Genomic DNA, 20,836 nt, shown 5'->3' with positions numbered 1-20,836 from the left:
TCTCTTTATAGATTCATCCAAATATATTCACACTATAATAACGTTGATTTCTATAAAGGCCTTAAATAACTTTCTTGCTTATCGTTTAGTAGCCTATGTATAAAGAATTGACGTCTACTAGTAGCATTAAATACTTATGTATATATACGGCAATACTTTATATTAGTATTCGACTTTTAATATAGGTAGGCCTACTTTACTTTTTATTCTTTTGTCCTGCAGTGTCTAGATCTATAAGTTTAGTGATTTTACTAGTGGTGTAACTCTAAATTCTCTAATCAAATTGGAATATTCGTTTGTTGTAAATCTCACCGCTATATTTTGTATTTGTTCTAGTTTCTTCATAGACTCTCTATATTTTTTCTTGAGTTGAGGGATCCTAAACAGAGTTCTGTTCTGTATAGTGTATGCTCTGTTTATTCATCATGGTGTTCTATTTATTCATTATACATGTTATAAAAATCGGCCCAGTGATTTAAATCTATTTTAATATTAATTCGCTTGAACATTAAAATTAATACTAGATATATTATAGGCCTATGAATGAAGCTGGCAAAAACTGCGAAGTCTAAGTTGAGGATGTTGGTATTAGATTTATAGCAATGTAGATGTAGACCCTCTATATAGTTAAGTGATTGATCTAGAGTTGCCTCTTTTTCATGGGCATTGTGGGAAATACTTATAACTAGATAGCAGCTATTTAATTGTTTATAGACTATCATGTGTGGATGTCGATTAGTTTCCTGAATGCATAGAATATTCTTTTAAATCTGATCTTAATATTCGCTTCTGACATCTCATTAGTCGGGTATGAATATTTGTTTGCTGTTTTTTTTTATGCTACACAAAATTGGGCTTTTAAAGTAAATTAAAGCTCTCTTACGATTAATGGCGACTGCTTGTCCTGTTTACTTCCGTATTTAAACTTTTTTATTTCTAGATTTTAGTCTATTTATAATAGATCTAGATCTATAATTTATATATTATAGTTAGATCCAATCTAGATTCTAGTCAAGAAAAAAGTACAATAGACTAATTCTTTTTGGTTTGGGAAGAATAGAAATTTAGATAGATCTAGATTATATTTATTATTTAATTTATATTATATAAATTATAGATTATATATAATATAGATCTATTCTAGATTCTAGATAGAGTATTCTAGAGTCTAGAGCAGTGTTTCTCAAACTGTGTGCCGCGGCACCGCCGAAGATTTGCAGATGTGCCGCGGGAGTTTTCAGAACGCCACACATGCAGCGTTACACAGGTCTGCCTACTTACTATAAATGTTTATTTTACGTTGCGATGACATCCCAACTTACAACGACCAGTAATAGTAGTGGAGCGCTCCATAGTGACGGAAAGGGCTATTAGCTATTCAGGTTATGGAATTGTCCACTATACATATATTGACTCAAATGTAGGCCGCCTTAACAGACGCACAGCAGTTCTTGAATTGGTAACGATAATAATAAGTGATGTGTTTCATGTAAATTGTTTATGTGTATGCTAATAATAACAAATTATCACTAAGCGTTATTCATTGTTATCTATGGAGAAAGACGTTAGTAAGAATGAAACTGCGAAAGCGTTAAATGAAAAGCAAGGAACCAAACGAAGGTACAAAGAAGATTACGTTGGATATGGTTTCATATCTTCGGGACCTGAAAATTCTCCATTGTCATTATTTCTGATCTGCAATGCAACTCTGTGGAATGAGGTGCTTGTTCCAAGCAAATTGAAGAGACACTTGGAAACAAAACATCCAGCTGTAAAAGCGCAACCAAAGGAATACTTGGAAAACATCAGGGCTCAACAAAATAAACAAGCTAAGAAACTTACGAACTACCTAAAGCTGCCTGAAAAGAGATTGATTACAAGTTATAAGGTTGCTCAGCTATTAGCAAAACGCAAGAAAGCACACACAGATCCTGAATCAGTCATTGCACCAGCTTTAGCAATAATTGTTGAGACTATCCTTGGACCCGATGCCGCCGAAAAAGTTAAAAAAATTTCTTTTGTCAAATGATACTTTCTTGTGCAGAATTGAAGACTTATCGTCAGATTTACAGGATCAAATCTGCAAACACTTCAACGTGACTGACGATGAAGTATCTCTGCTGTGGTCTCGTCAAGTTGATGAATCCACTGACGTTAGCGGCAAAGCCCAGCTGCTAGCTTTTATTCGGTTCATAAAGGATGAAAAATGTGTCAACGAATTCTTATTTTGCAAAGACTTACCAACTACGACCAAAGGCGAAGATATTTTCAAAGTGGTGAATGAAAACATCACAATCACCCCCAAAATTCTGCACACTTTGACACACCTGCAGTATTACTTCCCAACAGTTGGAAGTAATGAGTATGGATGGGTCAGCTATCTATTTGGGAACAATGAAGCTACAAATCTTACAACTGAAGAAGCAGAGCAGCTCATTGATTTAAAAACGATGCAGTTCATTAAGTCAAGTTTTGCAGACAAAAGCCTTGGTGTGTTTTGGATTTCAATCTAAAAAAAAAAATTGCAAGGTAAAAAATCTTTAAAAAGTATCTAGACCTATAGGTAATAAAATCTGCTACAAGATTATAATTTCACTTGTTGGTGACAAACAATATCTTCTACAAAAAAAAATTAAAAACTGAAATGTCCATGAGGTCAGTGTTATTTTTTTTTCTTTTAAGTTTGTATGATGTTGACGATAGATCGATCTGAAAATTGGTACGAATATAGCCAGACACATGTACTATTAGCTGGAAAAAAATCAACCTGGTACGACTTTCCTGTAATGAGTGTCAGCAAAAAATAAAAATGTATACTTTCAATGCAAAATATTTTTAAATACATTTTTTTTTTTCAAAAAATTGTCAAAGACAAAAATGTTCTCCATCATCAAAAGTTATCGAATTCACTCTTTTTAGCAATGATATCTTTACATATACTGAGCATAATCGATTTCAACCAAAGACCTATGTCCTAGGTAGCAGTAAGGAAAATCTGTCTCAAGATTTTACGTCATTTTTTGGACACGGGAACTTCCGGAATTTCACCTCCCTATCTAGATCTATCAAGTATAGTCTATCTTGAACTATAGTAGATTCTTATATAAGGCACACCGTAATAGGGAACTAGGTCAAATTTTTATTTGGTGACAGTTTAACTTACAAAAAAACTGAAAGCAGATTCTTATTCTGCAACTAAAGAACTATAAAAATAGCTGTGTTTCTTTGAATTACCACTCATAGTCATAGTCAAGATTTTATTTTAAAATAAATTAGGTCACTTCATGCTCCTATACTGAACACAGTTTTTGTGCTTTCTCCTTCAGTGCACACTGAGCACCATCAGTAAACACCACTATGTTAATTGCTAATAAATTATATCTGTGTTACTTAAAAATTATTTAGATTGTATTAAAAGAAGTAGATTCACTTCTGCAATATGTATTTATAGTATATTGCCTCTCTCTCTCTCTCTCTATTATATGTATATGGTTTATAGTTTATTTATTTATATAGGCCTACCTATATAATCTATGTGTAGAAACAGACAGAAATAAATAGATTATCCTGTAATATATAGACGAAAATTGTCATTTTGGGGTGTCATTCAATATGGAAAATTATGCCAATCCTACGCGCAATTAAAAAAACCCAGTATTATGCAATACCTGCAATTGTGGAATCTAGTGAAAGAAGCTTCTCGTGCCTCAAACTAATGAAGAATTACTTGAGATCAACAATTCTCGTAGATAGATTGAAACATTTGGTAATTCTTGCTATTGAGCGTGATCTATGTAGGAAATAGAATTTTTATGATAGGCTGTATGACTTTATCATATTTGTTTTAAACAATGAAAAAAACAACTTTTTTTTTTGTTCAGGTGACTATAAAGCTTCCTTTCTACTGAAAACTAGCCTAATAAGATTAATTACCAAATTAAACAGGAAGTTAATTTGTGCTAAGAATTAGTGTTTGCCTCTGCATTTTTTTTTTTATTTGTTAGCTCTAAAGTTTAATTACAGAAGTTTTAAATAAACATTAAAGTAATTTGTAAACCTTACCTGCATAGTTGTCATGTAGTTTTAAATCTTTTTAAGAATTACATTTAATTTGTTTAAACTTGAGCTTTTCTTATTAAAAACATGATTTGGTTTCATTGCACTGAAATAGTTGTAACTCATAGCAATGCACATGTTTTTTAACAACTTTTATACTTCTGGTAAATTCAGATTATAAGTAAGCTTATGAAATCTAGTGTACAATGATTAGATCTGGCTTCTATCTATATAAGAAAAGACATTTAAACAGACTTACACACATGGCGCAGTAGCTGGGGGTCCTGGGTTCAAATCCTGGTGAAGACTGGGATTTTTAATTTTGGGATCTATGGGCGCCTCTGAGTCCAGCCAGCTCTAAATGGGTACCTGACATTAGTTAGGGAAAGGTGAAGGCGGTTGGTCGTTGTGCTGGCCACATGTAGGCCAAAGAAACAGATGACCTTTACATCATCAGCCCTATAGACCACAAGGTATGAAAGGGAAATTTTTTTTTTTTTACACACACACACACACATCTATATTTCCTTGTCCACTTGATTACACTAGGGTGTGGTGGTGGTTAAGTGCATGACTTCTGAACCCAGGGGTCTCCGGCTCAAATCTGGGGTGAAGACTTGGAATTTGAATTTCATGATTTTTAGGGCGCCACTGGGCCCAACCTACTCTTATGTGGGTACCTGACAGTTGGGAAAGTAAAGGTGGTGAGTCATTGTGCTGGCCATTATCTGTCAGCCATAGAAACAGATGATCTTCACATCATTTGCCCGTATATTGCAAGGTCTATGGACGACATAAAACAGACCTTCTTGTTACATTAATGTCATGTATGTATTCATAAATGATGTATATATTATTGCAGAATTGCATCTGTAGTGTCGACAAGGACACAAAAATGCCACTTAAAGGTTTCTTTCGTAAAACAAAAGTTTCCACCAGCTCCACAAAGTCAGGAGAAGAAGATGCTCCCATGTCCATTGGGGAACCATTCAATGTGAAGAGAAACTATCATGTGGGCTTTGACAAGGACAAGGGAGAATTCGTTGGTCTGCCAGAATCTTGGGAGCAGCTTCTCAGTCATTCAAACATCTCGTAAGTTTCTTTCATTTTAAGCCAGTTTCTTTTATTTGTGGAAAAAATTTTATAATGTAAAGAAGCACTAAGTTCATTGCTAACAAAATTGTAGTAAAAGAAACACTCTTGAAACTTCTACTGCAGTCAATTTTCATGTAGTAGTTATTGCATTGCTCTATAATAGATTTTAAATTATTTTATGAACAAATTAAAAATGTTAAATCCTTTTTTTTTTTTTTTTTTTGAGAATTATTTCACAAAATTGTCAAGTTTGCTAGTTTAAAGCTGCATATCAAAATAATTCTGTTAACAGCAAGAAAGAACAAAGAGAGAACCCTGAAGCTGTGGTCAACTCACTGAAGACTTATCAGAAGTCCATTAAGCGTCGACCCTCAACTGCCAAGTACATGATGGTGGCAACAACAATAAGAGAGTCTGATGAAATCTTAGATTCTGCTGAAGAAGACAGAGCATCAGTAGATTCTGCTCAAGTTCCTGATGTTAAGACAGAAGAATCAAATAACAAAGTAGAACATGTAGAAGAAAAACCGGTGAATGTCTTTAATTGTTACTTGCCTCTTGGCTGTAGTTAACATTAAACATTTAGTGGTAGAATAAAACATAATTATTATGACCAAATTCTGTTATTATTAGACATACATTAATATAAGTGAATTCACAATAACATTTTGCAGTATATATATCTGTATCAGTCTGAGAAAAAATAGTTTTTTGTTGTTATTTTTTTGACATATTAAACATTTTTTTTAGTAAGATTTAACTTTTTTTTTCCTTTTACAAATATAAATATTAAAAAAAAAATTGAGAATGATTTTATTTAAAGAGAATTTAAAAAAAAATAAAATGATTAGATTAAATTTTATTTTGACAGTGATAATGTCTGAAAAGCTTTTACAAAATATATTTAAGCTTTTTTTTCTTTTACCAAATTAAATAAACCCTCTGAATTTTTATTTTTTTCAAATTTCATTAATTGGATAAAAAAATAATTATGTTCAAAATGTATAGAAAACACACATAAGCTGTCATGTCCCTGGCTAGCTTGCAGCTCTTGAATTATCCATTGTCATGTCATTAAGAAAAAATAATTCTTGCTTCATTTCTATGCTAATATTCTGGATGAAATATTTCTATGTTAATATACTGTATGAAACTGCATGAGGAGCTAATCCTAGTAATAATTAATGGATTATATTGTTTGGTTAATTTGTAGCACTTTGGGTTGCTTGTAATATTAATACACATTTTTTTGTAAAACATTATTTTCTGATAGGTTGAAATAAAGAAACCTCAAACACCTGAAAAAGAAAAGGAGGTAGAATCTGAAGTATCTGATGGTGTGGCTGAGCTGAGAACAGATGACCATGATGAATCTGATGGTGTATTCCAGCGGCGGCCTAGGTCACAAAAGAAAACAATGACGGATGAAGAAGTGAATACAGCACTTAGTGAGTTCTGTTGATTTTAATGTTAATACTGTTTTAGAAATTTTTGAAGTAAAAATTAGCACTGAGCATTTTATCTCAAAGAAAAACAATTGATATGATATTTTAAAAAATATTTTTTTTACTTAAAGGAGATCTTGCTAGTCCTGGAAATCCACAAGACAAATATGAAATACACAAAAAACTTGGAGCAGGGCAAGTTTTTTTATTTTTTATTTTGTGTGCATCTGTATGTATGTGTGTACATATTCAGAATACCAACTAGGATTCTAGATTTAAATTAAATCATAAGCATTTTAACATACTTTTTCTTTTTAAGTTTTATGTTTTCATTAGTAAAATTATACATGCAGCCATTTTTTCTATTTATTTATTTCTATGACTTTTATATGGGGCATTTTTCATTCCATAGCTATGGTCCAATCTCTCTAGTGGACCTGTGGTAAAGGGAGTATCTGGGAGATGGTTTCTGTGCTGTCTTTTTGTTTCTCTTGGCAAGCACAAATCCTACCAATTTTTGGCCACCCAACCACACATCCCACATGATGAACCTAAAACTATTGAATGCATCGAGAACGAAGAAGAAGCAGATGAATGCATAGTCACAATACAAAACCATTCTGCTTGTTTAAGTGTACTGTCAAAACCTGCTCAGATATATTTTAGTGCCTTGAAATTCTTTGTTATTGACTATTGAACCCTGTTCTGAAAAACAACATTAGTCTAATTATCCCTTTCCCTTTTTCTTCACTGGTTTGTCTTATTTATTTTGTCATAAAAATAAAGAAAGATTAACTATTTATGAGTATCTACAATAGCTAACAAGTTACTTTTGTCTTACTAGTGCTTCTGGTAAAGTGTGTATGGCCAAATGTAAAGACTCTGATCAGGTAGTGGCCATCAAAATGATGGATTTGAATAACCAACCAAAGAAAGAATTAATTATCACAGAGATAGAAGTGATGAAGCTTTACAGACATGAAAATATTGTCAACTTTTTGGATTGTTATTACATAGAAGATGAATTGTGGGTAGTCATGGAGGTAAATATTTTTTTTTGTAAATCTTTGTTGGCAGTTGCTTTCTTTAACTATTTCTCTTCTAAATGAATGGTATTTTCCACATTTTGCCGGAATTATTCTCTTGGCCCATTAATTGTACAGACACTACCATTGCCATGATTAAACTTTGATGAACTTTTTCGTTTATCATAAAATGTTATAGCTGGTATAGAATTAAAGGGAAACGAAAGCTCTTTTATTGTTTTTTTTTTTTATATAATACACTTGAATTTTTATAGAACCCAAAATTTAATTTTAGATTATGAAATACAAAATGATCTAGATACTAGTCTAGGAATATTTTATAATCCTAATTGAATTAAAATGAGTGTTTAATGATGTTTATCCTTACTGACGCAAAACTATATTTTAAGTAAAACCTTCGAAAACACATAATAATTATAACCAAAATTTAAGCACACTGTTTTAAACACATTGTTGATTGTACTCAGTCATAACATGTTGATATGGAGAAAAATGTGGATGCTAACAGTTTAACAAAGTAAAACTATTTCGGATCAAGTTTTAAGCAATTATAAAAAATTTAGCAAAAAATGAAACAAACCAAATGAGTTTTCAAACATTGAATATGACATTGTCATTCTGAAGAGAAAGAGTTAAAAAATAGTATCTCCATGGCAATATGAACAATATTTTGTTACTGAGTGTGCTTAATGAAAAGTTTCATAATTGACATTAGTGAAAGGGCTGTGCGAAAAAAACTCAGGAATACCATCAAACTAACAACTTTCACATTTCTAGTTAACTTATACCAGGGTTCGTAGCCACCTTGAAAACCTGGAAAACACCTTGAATTTCATATTAAATTCAAGGCCTTGAAAAAGCCTTGAATTTCGTAAAAAACGGTGAAAAAAACTTGAATTTTAAAACTGGTTACATTGAGCTGACCAGTGACGACGCGCCTACACCGCCTTTCACCCACTTGTGAAGCGCGACCTTGTGATGAAAACGACCTTGGCTCAAGCAAGCATTTCACTTAGCACTATTTTCCTTTCACTGTTACGACTGAAGACGCGCTAGATCTAGTCTGTAGTGACTATTGTCTATAACTAGAGCAATTAGCAGCCTAATGTGAAGGCTACACCCCTCTGGGCCCTCCCTCGCCGAAAATCTTCTTGTTGTAACGGTAAGAGTGACTTTGCGTGGAAAGTCCGTATATCATCTTATCTTTGTGTCTTTCTGAGTATTTTATTAGATTTTGTATTTGGAGATTATGATTCAGTGTTTAAGTATAATTGCTACCGGTACTTTACTTTTGAGTCTTCTCACTATCCATCCTTCTCATCTTCTCATCTCAGCTAGAAATAGTATCTAGATTTAGATCTAAGTTAGATCTAGTGAAGATAATTTGCGCTTAACCTGAAAACTCCGTGAATTTTAGTTAATTTAAGGATCTAGATACTGGTACATCTAATGTCTAGATTGCTCTAGAAATACGCTAGATTCTAGATTTACGCTAAATCACTAGAATCTTGTGAAGATAATTCTCTCACAGCCGTTAAAAGTCCGCGAAGTTTAGTGACATTGAGTTAGAATCTATAGAGTCTAGATCTACGATAGATTCAGTGAAGATAATTCGCACACAGCCGTGAAAAGTCCGCCAATTTAGTGACTTAATTAGATCTAGACTGTAGAAGCAGTGACAGCCGTGAAAAGTCCGCGAATTTTGTGACTTAGATCTAGACTCTAGATTTATGGGAGATTCATTGAAAATAATTCGCACACAGCCGTTAAAAGTCCGCGAATTTTAGAGACTAGATTTACTGTGATTCAGTGAAGATAATTCGAAAAAAGTCCGCGAATCTAGTGACTTAGACTTAGATCTAGACTTAATTTACGCTAATCCAATAGAATAGAGTGAAGATAATTCTCTCACAGCTGTGAAAAGTCCGCGAAGTTAGTGACTTAGATCTAGGCTCTAGATTTACAGTAGATTCAGTGAAAATAATTCGCACACAGCTGTGAAAAGTCCACGAATTTTAGGGACTAGATTTACGGTGATTCAGTGAAGATAATTCGAAAAAAGTCCGCGAATTTAGTGACTTAGACTTAGATCTAGACTTAATTTACGCTAATCCAATAGAATAGAGTGAAGATAATTCTCTCACAGCCGTGAAAAGTCTGCGAATTTAGTGACTTAAATTAGAGTCTAGATCTACTGTAGATTTAACGAAAATATTTCGCACACAGCTGTAGAAAAGCCCGTAGAGTTATTTTGGTTGTAATTTACTTAAAACTGATGGAAAGCAAGTCAACTGGTATAGTAAGAATGAAATATTATTTTTACAAATCTATGTAAATTTAAGAAAATTTCCAACTTCAGATTGCGACAGTTTTAGCTGAATTACATCTCATATTTTAAAAAAGTTATTCTTCTGTAGTGCAAGCTTGTGTGTGTTTTCTAATGTATTAAAAAGTAGCATTTAAATGCTTAGGAAACACTAGAGATGAATTCTTTTTTTTTTTTTTTTTTTTTTTTTTTTTGAGGTATGATTTCAACTTATCAGCATACATTTTAATGTGGGTTTTTTAATTTAATATTTATATATATATATATTATATATATATTGTTCTTTTTACATATTTATGTCATATGTATGTAAATATATACACATATATTGCTTGCTATGGTGCGATGCATACCTTGAAAATCTAAAACTCTACCTTGAAAACCTGGAAAACACCTGGAAAATCATTCATGAAATCATTCATATCTTTATTGTCTTATAGAATTCTTGCAACAACTTCTAAAATCTTTAGTTCTTATTTAAACATAATTCTAAAATCTATATTTCTTATTTAAATATAATTCTAAAATCTGTATTTCTTATTTAAATATAATTCTAAAATCTATATTTCTTATTTAAATATATTTCTAATGTTAAAATTTCTCTCTCCCCTCCACAGTATTTAGATGGTGGAGCCCTTACAGATGTAGTTACAGAAACTATCATGAAAGAAGGTCAGATTGCAGCAGTATGTCGTGAGTGTCTGAAAGCTTTGGAATTTCTCCACCAGAGGAACATCATTCACCGTGATATTAAAAGTGACAATGTACTACTGGGCATGGTTGGTGCTGTCAAACTTACAGATTTTGGTTTCTGTGCTCAGCTAAGTGGTGACAAGGGTAAACGAGATACCATGGTGGGCACACCCTACTGGATGGCACCTGAAGTAGTTTCCAGGTACCAGTATAGTCAAAGTTCTTGGATACAGTTAGAATTTTACAGCTAAGGCATAGCCTGTGCACTTTTTTTTTTATTAATTAATTTCTAATTTCTAATGACTTAATACCTGACTAGATATCCATTTATTTCGACTGAAGTTAAAAAAAAGATAAGCATTGTGTTGCGGTGGCTGAGTGGTAACATGCTTGGCTGCTGAACCAAGGTTTCTTGAGTTCACATCTCAGTGAAAGCTGTGATTTTGTACCATAGGAATCACCTAACTCAAATGGGTACCTGACATGCATCGGTTGGTAGTTGTACTGGCCACATGACAGCCTTGTTAACCATAACTTTTCTTTCACATTAATAAAGCTTTAGCATAGTTAAGCACTAAACTGCCTACTACAATTATTTGTAGGGTAATGCACTTTTTTCGTAAACATCAAACCATACCTTACAAAGGCATGATATCTTCTATAATATAAAGCAAAAAATAAAAAAAAAGTTCCCCAACTCTATGAAAGTATTAAAGTTCATGGATCTAAGTCATATAGCCAATGTTTACATGAAACAAGACTGAAAGGTCACACCAGCACATAGCTGGAAAGCTTGCTAGATCATTATTTAATAAAATTAACCTTCAAATTTGTGTTTCAAAAACATTTTTACATAAATTTTAATAGTTCCATTCGTGTCGCACACACCTAACATGGGCTGTGTAAACACACTATGATTGGACAGGCTCTATATAGGGGACATTAACTCTTTGACTCTGGAATTATTTTCCACATTTGGACGGAATTAATTGTTTTGGCCATTTGGAGTGAAAAGAATGCTTCGATTAAACGTGTACTGTATAACTTTTTTATTAGAAAATGATACATTTAGTATAGAATTAAAAGGAATGCATGCCCTTTTTAATAAGCTTATTGAACCCTAGAATTCACTCTTATAATATATAGATCTTCATCTCTTATAATAGTATCTAGACTCTAGATCTAGATCCAAATATATGTAGGCCTACAAGCAAATGTTTTCTTTAAGAAAAATGGATTTAAGTTGATTAGCTAATTGAATAGCTCCATTCATACTATATTTACGTTTACACATTCGCTTTACTTACAACATTATTATTTTGTTTTATTTCCATTTCAAACAACACTTCTCTGTCCATCCTTCTACTAAATGTTTGTAGCACTAATTTAAAACTGTTCAAGTGATGTCTAATTAATAGGCCTATAAAGACAATGTTAGACATTTTTATGTGTGTGATTTTGAGTGAGATTTCAGATATTACACATATCAAGGTGATAATAATGATAGTGATGCTTATACATGAAACTGGGTCAGATTTTTCTCTTGTTAATAAAGAGGTTTGGAATAAGTTTATTCGTTCAGCCTCTGTATACACTACCTTGATTTTGAGAGGCTTGAAATGGTATTGTTAAGATTAGGGGTGCATTGGATAGTACTTTTTGATATTCGGCCGGAGCCGAATATTGCAGAATAGTAAAATATGATATTCAGCCGAAGCCGGATACCTACATGTCTTGTAATAGCTTGTGTTGCTGAACATTTTGCAAAACTGTTAAATAACATACCAATATTCATTTTTTTTTCCTTTTATATACCTTTTTGTTTTAAACTCTGTTACTGATTGATGAATTAAAGCTATACAGTATATATAAACAGATAGGCTTAATTAGCTAATCTGTGTAAGTATATATTTAACTAGTTACTAAAGTAAATCTCTCAAAAGTAAAATTTGGCTTATATAGTGGGTGGATGTATGTATTCATGAATTTTTAGACCAACATCTGATCAATGTGTGATCAACAGGCTTGTACTTTAAAGTCCAAGGACCGTTTCTGGTTCTGGCTTCAAGGGCTTAATACGGATAGTAGCTGTTAGTTAATAGTTGGAATCTGAAGCGTTGTATGTCAATTTTTATTGTTTTAGATTAATCCATTTGAGGTAAACGATATTTTATTAATAGCGGAAGCATCAATAATACATATTTATAACTTGAACCTTAGATGATGCAGAATCATAGATTTAATTGTAGTCTGTAGGAATATTATTGATATCTATGTTTAGATCTACAGTTGTATAGATCTAAGAGCAATAGGAAACCAAATATTAAAAAAAACAACAACTCATCCACACCCTCCCTACTAAATAAACATAAATAGACTATAGACTGTATGCTCGACTGATTTTAACAACCTGGTCAGATAGACATAGTGGCCTGGTCAGTCAAGCATGTAGATCTATTACACCCGTACACTAGTTACAGAAGTCAAGTGTTTCTTAACATTCCAGTATATTTTTTTCTTTGTTTGCTAGATCTAATTGCGGTGCTTCAGATCAATTTCTTTTATGCGATTTTAAACTTTACTGTAAGCTTTTCCCTTATATAATAAGTCAATAGAATTAAACAATAAAATGAGCTTTTTCTAAAGGTTTTCATACAAGGCAAAAAATACACATACACATGCACATCTTTGTTTTATTTTATTGTGCAAAGAACGTATAGTAAGAAACATTAAATGCAAAGAACGTAGGCCTATGTAAAAAAACATCTTCCTTAATTATTACTGATGTTATCGTGATTTCTGTAACTGTAACAAAAGGGCACGGTAATAAGCCTATGGGTGTTAGGAAAAGTAAATCAACCATAATGTTTATTTACAGTGGTAGTATGTGTCGGGGGGGGGGGTATGGCACGTTGCGTTTTTCCTTTCTGGCTTCTAAAATGGTCAATGTCTATCAATAAATTCAACATCAAGGACTAAATAAATAAAATAAAGGTGTGTCTAGCTCTCCGTTTAAAGATAGGCCTGGTCATGTCTTTTACGCTAATATACACAAATCTGAGCCTTGTACTTTTTTCTACAAAATAATTAGTTACTGGCTTACTGGGCTATGATTTGTGTTTGTTATGTGTAGCAAAAGCTCACTCGTTTAGGTGTGTGATCTTTAGTCCAGCTTACTAATTGAGATTGATATCCAAGTAACTCGGCACACAAGTAACTCCAGCCACGTGAATAAGCAAACTCATTGTCCAGTTACCCGTGTAGGGGAGTGTAGAGGTGTGGCTTGAAGTCCAGCCCCCTAATTAAGAATTTACTACCAAGTAAACAAACTCAGTTCCCTCGTGTGCATCGTATCTGACTTGTGGTCACCTGTCAATCAATAAACTCATTGTGATGGACTAAACAAATAAAAGGGGGTGGTAGTTAAATAAATTAATTAAATAAATTATGGCTTTTATATAGCGCTACTTTCGTGCTTATAGCATGCTCAAAGCGCTTTGGTCCATCTCAGTTGTGGACCAGTGGGTGGGGTGGGGTGGGGGGGTATCTAGGAGAAGGTTTTTCCATGCTGCCTTTAGGCGCTCAGTAAACACAACTCTGCCAGAGTCGGGTGTTAAACCTTGAGCCCCCTTCATAGGTAGCCAAGCCAAGTTCAAACGCACTTAGCCTCTCGACCACGCTTGTTGTTCATCTCTACCGCTGGAGATATACCTGGTTACCTGTATAGAGGTGTGGCTTGAAGTCGACCTTCTACTAAAGATTTACTACTAAGTAAACAAACTCCGTTCTCTTGTAAGGTGTGACCTCTAGAGAGTGTCAATATGCTGACATTAAACCTACATCCATTGTATTTGACTTGTGGTCAGTTGTCTATTAATGAACTCAATGTGATGGACTAAACAAATAAAAAGGAGGTGGGAGTTGTTCATCTCTACCTCTGGAGATATACCCGCACAGCTAGACAGTGTGATGTCGTCAAGGAATATAACATCTTAACATGTTAACTAACCCGCTCAAAGGTCAAGACAAAATGAAAATGCCAGCCATTGCTGCTATGTATGTAAAGCGCATTTATAATGTAAAGTTTCATCTCTATTTATATTAACACGTCTTGTCTTTATAATAAAAGATGTTTGGTGCATATTCATATAGGCTCTATTTTTAAGTACATTATTATGTTTTAATATAAATATGAATGCATTCTATAACAGGCATTGATGGAACAGGTCCACTTTGTGCATATTAAATAGGTGTACTTTTTACTATTCTGCCAACTATCTGGCAGTGATATACGACCAGAGCCGAATATGGCCGAATAGTGAAAAAAAGGCGAATATTCTGCAAAAGCTGGAGCCGAAGCAACTATCCGGTGCACCACTAGTTAAGATTGATAGTATATAAATACTTGTTTCTCTTTCTAGTAATCGAGATGGAAAACCTGGTCAAGAATTAAAGATGCTTTTAGTTTTAAATTTGTTTCTTATTAATTTTTATGGTACATTCATTTCCTCATTTTAAACTTTAGTCTAAATGTTAAGAGTTCAGAGTTATCTTAGTTGCCTAATGCTTTTTAATATTTACATTTAAGAATTATAGTGTTGATATGTAGTCATGGAGTACTGTAAAATTAAATTCAATGATTATTCAATTAAGGGGATGTTGGTTGTCTTTCATTCTCTATCTCTTACTGTTTCTGAAATAATGGTACACAACTCTCTATAAAGAATGAACTATTTCATTACACTGTGCATAAACAAATTAAATAAAATCCAACTAAGCACAATCAGAAATCAAAAGCTTCACTTCCAGTCAGACTTACAACAAAGCTACATAACATTGTTATTCAATACAGATCTCCACAGCAGCTTGTTATTGGTTTCCTTTTTTATTTCAGAAAGCAGTATGGCAATAAAGTGGATATCTGGAGTCTTGGTATAATGATTATAGAAATGTTGGAAGGGGAACCTCCTTACCTGAATGAGACACCTCTGAAAGCTATCTATAGAATAGCTACCAAGGTATAATCATATTTCTTTAAAAGAAGAAAGATTTCTTTTTTGTCCTCGAATGATAATTTTATATAACAACTTGACAAATAGCACTGCAGGTTTACTTTTAAGTAATAAGACAAAAAAAAAGTTTTATGTTTAAAATGTTTAATGTCAAAAGATTTGAGGATTAGAAATTAACCAAGTTGTTGAATGTGTGGCAGAGTGGCATAAGCAGCTCAGCTGCCTAGTTCAAATCTTGATTTGAGCTAAGTTGTGTTTGCTGAGTGCCTTAAGGCAGCACAGAAAACTTCTCTCGGGTACTCCCTGCCCCCACTGGTCCACAAAATGGATTGTGTCATATCGCATGAAAGTTGTGCTTTACAAAATATTTATCTTCTTGATATATTTTCTTTTTTCTTCTTGACATTTGTTAAAAATGTTTTTTTTTTAATATCAGTATTGTTCAGCTCTTCTAGAAGATAAATTTTGTATATGTTTATTGGAAACCAGGGCAAGCCAGAGATCAAAGATGAGCATAAATTGTCTCCAGAGCTGAAGGACTTCATTCATAAGTGTTTGGAAGTGGAGGTGGAACACAGAGCCAGCGCTGCCCAGCTTTTGGAGCACCCTTTGCTGAAAAAGGCGATGGCCCTTGCAACACTCAGACCTCTAATTGCTGCAGCCCGTAATGCAATGGGAAAGTCTTAGATGTCATAATTCATGCTTAGTTTAGGTTAATATGCACCTTTGTGTTTTTGAGTTTTTCTTTGTTTTTTTGTTTTTTTACCTGTATGAAAGTCAAAGGAAAATTATTTTTTTGAAACATGTAATATACATTTAAACTAAAGTGAATTAGAATCATCTTTCTTAAGAATTTCATTAAGATGAAAATGTCTGGAGGTCTTTGAATATTTTCAAAAGGCGTGGGCTTGAAATAAAGTGTTTACTTACCATCCCATGGTGTTGTGTGGATGGTTAAACACTAAATAAAACCTTCAGCTTTTCATGTATCTTACATGAGTATAAAATATAAAGTGTGGACTACAGGAGCAGTTACAGTTCTTATAGGGTGGAGTTAGTGAGATAATGTCATAGGCCTGAACCTTTCCAAGAGATCTTTCACTTGTGGGTTGTAGCTAAATTATAGTATGTCGTCATCACATTGAAACCATATTTCAACATTTACAAATATCTATTTGTGTCTTTGTTTTTTTTCTGTTGTTTTTTTATTGAATCAGCATTTCAGGATGCAGCTGTCAACAAATGTGACATGAACTCACAAGATTTGTTTTTCTGTGATGTGTCTTCTCTTTTCTGTTCATGGTGATCTTTTTTTTTTTTTTTTTTTTTTTGTTAACGTTATTATCATTGCAAGCATTAGTTTTATTGTTGTTTGTTTTGGTCCATAAAATAGTGATGTTTTGTTACAACGTATTCCTTATGCAACAATGCCTTTGTTCAGGTCATGTTTCTCTGGTTCTTTTCACACCCTTTCTATGTGATGATGTTATTGTTCTTTTCAGCTATAATCTACATTTATTTTAAAGCTTCTAGCTTAAAGTAGAAACATGAAACAGCCATTTTTTAAAATTTATATAAATAAATATATACATATACCTACCATCCAGGGAACATTTCAACATTCAATCAGCTAAAATTATTTTTTGTAAGAATGTCGTCGGGGCAAGTTTTATAAGACTTTACAAATGTTTTTATGAATGTGTATTGTTTCAGTTTTTGGTTTTTATTATTAGGAGTATGATATTTTCAGGAGATCTTCTATCTACTACAGATTCGAAAAAAAAAAACATGCCTAATTTATGAAATAAAATGTTAAGGATAAATTAATGTTACTTTTGACCCTATTGAATGAGATATTTATTAATAATACATATCTATTGCTTTCTAAACTAATAGCTAATATTTATGTTTCTGCTCAGTTAGCTATTCAGTACTAACAAAAGTAGTCTTCTAGTGAAAGGGTAAAAGTTACTCTGTGGTTACTTCTGTATTGTGGTTGATTTCAATGTTGCCTTAGACTTGTGCCTCACAATGTTCAAATGATACTCTGTGACTCAGCTTTAAATAGCCTTACTGAATTGACAGATACTTTTGTGTATAAAATATTGTTGGAACTGAACTCATTCCACATTGTTTAATATTTATAACTGAAAAAGATTTTTTTTTTTGGAATGAAGCACTCTGTATGTACTGACCTCACAGACTTGTAGTCATTGTTGACCTCTATTGAAATAGACTTTCAAAAATCATTCCTAGCTTATATGATTCTATGCAGGTGTTGTGCACCTGTACAGTGGTTTATGTAAAGTGTGTTCTTAGTTCAGCCATAGGGAATTGAAAATTCTCACTGCTGAAATCAGAAAACAGTGATTTGATATTTCACACATTTATTCCTGTTATATCACCAATGTTAAAGCTAGATAAAATTTCTTGTAAATCTCTTATCTCTGCATATCATTGTTTTTCAAAGATGATTGAAATCAGCATTCAGACTTATTTGTTGTTATATTTTAAATTACATTTTGACTAGCAGCATTCTGTACAAGCTTATCATGTTAACCTTTTGATAGTATTTAGCAACATGCAATTGTTGAGCTCCCTTCTGTCTGTTATCACTTTATTAATACTGTTGAGATACAGACTTTTAACAATGGCCTTTTAGAAATATTTTATCTATACTTGTATCTATTGTAAAATAGCAAAATAAAAAACCAAAACATTTTTTAATATATGCATTTCAAATAAGTATGATGACTTTGGCTAATGTTCTATTCTCTGGAACTGATATTTAGAAAAAAAAATGAAGACAACTCTTGAATAACCATAGTTGTTTATTGTTAGAAATAAAATCATATACTTGCCTCCCTTGCCAATGTACTACTCTACAGCTATTGTTTTTAATAATAGTCAAGTAAAAATAGAAAAGAGAATGTACAATGTTTATTGAACTAAGAAAGATTATCTAACATTTATTTTTCTTACATTTTGTTTCTATTAAGTGGTAAGACAACTCAATTATGCCTTTTTTTTTGGGGTCGTCTTGTTACTGTATACAAGTAATGATATTGCACTATTTTCACATCTTTTTTTCTTCTATCACCAAATAGTACTACAGCACAATTATTACTGTCTTTAGACAACATGACTAAGTGAGTGACTGCTTCACTAGGGCATGTAGTAGAATACAAGGAATTTTACACATTTCATCTGCATCATTCTCTTTCACTTGTGGTCTTGCCAATATAGTTTGACAAAATGGGTGTTCTAGAATCATTTGTTTTTCTTGTGATGTTCCATAATTGCTTATAAGCCTGCTCAAAATTTAAATCTTGTGTTACATGTATATAAATAATGTGTAAAGTTCTGTTAATTGGTATTATTTAAAGCACATCAGCTGTTCCCCTGCACATAATAATACATTATTTCCTAGGAGTGACCTTTGTTTTGAGACTGTTCAGGAAAGATACCATGCACATGTGTTAAAATAGAAGAATCAACAACAGTGCTCACATACAATGAAATACAAATGTTCAATATTTTTGTTTTGTGTCATCTCTGTTTTCTAGGAATGAATTTGAGCAAAATTTTATTTGTATATAAATGTAATACAATCTAAAATAATAGATGGGAATAATACAAATACTTTCTAGTTTGATTTAAAGGTATAAATTAGCTAATATTTAAAAAAAAAAAATTTCAACTGTCCATTGCAACTGTATGAAGTCACGATAGGAGTAAAGGCAATGTAACAACTGAGATCAGCTTTTCAATAATTTGCTTTTTGGGATAAAAATAAGAAAAGAATAGTGTGGATCCAACATGTTTCAATTTAGGCTGTTTGAACTGAAAAGGTAAAACCTTATGATTGGAATATATCTAGTTTATTAAATAGATAATTCCAAATGTGGTTCTACTGACTAGTTTATATACTAATGGAACAAAGAAATGCATTCATATTATTGTATATATGAATTAGTTCACTGCAGCTTACTGCTGGCTTCTTATCAACTTAATTGTACTATTAAATGGCTGAAGAAACTAGCAGATTAATTAATAAGTTAATTTTGTAGCTTAACATTTTCTCTGTAGACACCATCTTTTAATTTGAGCTTAGTCTAAGTTTGAACATGAGTGGGTGATAATGTCATCTTGTTTTTAGACACAGATGATGACAAGAAAACTTTCACCCTTGGTGGGAAAGGGCTTTGGCAAAATATGCAGGTTACAAGTAGGGCCGAATGCTATGTTAAATACTGCACTCATCCTTAATGTTTGGAATCAACAAATCATTGTCTTGTTTCTATACTAGACATCCCCTTTCAATGTCCTTATTTCAACTCTCATAGTTGTTAACCCTTAAAGCGCGTGTAGTAGTTTTGCCTCTAAACATCAGCATTGCACTCATTGTAAAACAGTTCATCACTTTAAGGGTTAAACAAGTAAAACAACTGGTCTTGAGTGACTTGGCACTATTCATTTTTTTTTAAAGCTTTGTTTCTTTGAACACTATTTCCTTATTTATTATTTTTGTGTGTGTGTGTGTATGTGTACAGCTTGATGTGGGTGAGTCAATGAGATGTGTGTTCCTGTACCTCAGCTGTGTACCAGAGATGTATGTCAGTGAGTTTGTTCATGAGACACTGGCTTTGTGTGTTGACCAGCTAGTTGATGTTCTTGGACATAATGTACTGTCTTATTGGATGCTTTTTGATCACACATAAAAGACATTTATATAATCAATCAAAATTTATCTAAATTAAACTATTAAAAATCTATTGATCTTTACAAATGTGAATCATGTTTTTTTTTAATTGGTATGATATCTATGAAAAAATATTTTCATTGTCCAATGATATTAAGAGATGCAGACAGCGAAAAGAAAATCTTAATCGACCACCAACGGACAATGGTTATGCTTGCCCTGGATGTGGAAAAATATGTAGGTCACAGCTGGGGATGCATAGCTATGGGAAATACTGCATTCCTCATTAATCTTTGATCTCGAAGACAGGCCTTATTATTATTATTATGATTGGATGGACAGCATAAAGAAACTGAAGTGCAATTAAGAGTCTAAATAGTTTAGTTGTGAAGGCAGTACTCATGTTAAGTCAGGTCTACTCACAGAAGTATACCAGAATATTTGACCAATATGATGAATGA

General features: G+C 32.6%; 1 protein-coding gene across 1 annotated transcript; it reads left to right on the top strand.

Annotated features, from left to right (window-relative positions):
* The first annotated feature begins 656 nt into the window (after positions 1 to 656).
* LOC106067060 (serine/threonine-protein kinase PAK 2-like) lies at positions 657 to 20,462 on the top strand. The gene is made up of 9 exons (XM_013226161.2): positions 657 to 808; positions 4,919 to 5,148; positions 5,444 to 5,681; positions 6,425 to 6,599; positions 6,728 to 6,791; positions 7,441 to 7,639; positions 10,586 to 10,863; positions 15,556 to 15,679; positions 16,163 to 20,462. The coding sequence occupies exons 2-9, from the start codon at positions 4,952 to 4,954 to the stop codon at positions 16,358 to 16,360; spliced, it is 1,473 nt and encodes a 490-aa protein (XP_013081615.1). The 5' UTR covers positions 657 to 808; positions 4,919 to 4,951; the 3' UTR covers positions 16,361 to 20,462.
* Positions 20,463 to 20,836: the final 374 nt, after the last annotated feature.

This window comes from Biomphalaria glabrata, chromosome 4 (genome assembly GCF_947242115.1).
Source record: "Biomphalaria glabrata chromosome 4, xgBioGlab47.1, whole genome shotgun sequence".
NCBI lineage: Eukaryota > Metazoa > Mollusca > Gastropoda > Planorbidae > Biomphalaria > Biomphalaria glabrata.
This window is presented reverse-complemented; position numbering and strand designations above follow the sequence as displayed.

Excerpts from the sequence above, each read along its gene's own strand:
- LOC106067060 (XM_013226161.2), top strand. The coding sequence starts at position 4,952 with ATGCCACTTAAAGGTTTCTTTCGTAAAACAAAAGTTTCCACCAGCTCC. Across the intron at positions 5,682-6,424 it reads AACATGTAGAAGAAAAACCG|GTTGAAATAAAGAAACCTCA; the intron begins GTGAATGTCTTT and ends ATTTTCTGATAG. Across the intron at positions 6,792-7,440 it reads CACAAAAAACTTGGAGCAGG|TGCTTCTGGTAAAGTGTGTA; the intron begins GCAAGTTTTTTT and ends TTGTCTTACTAG.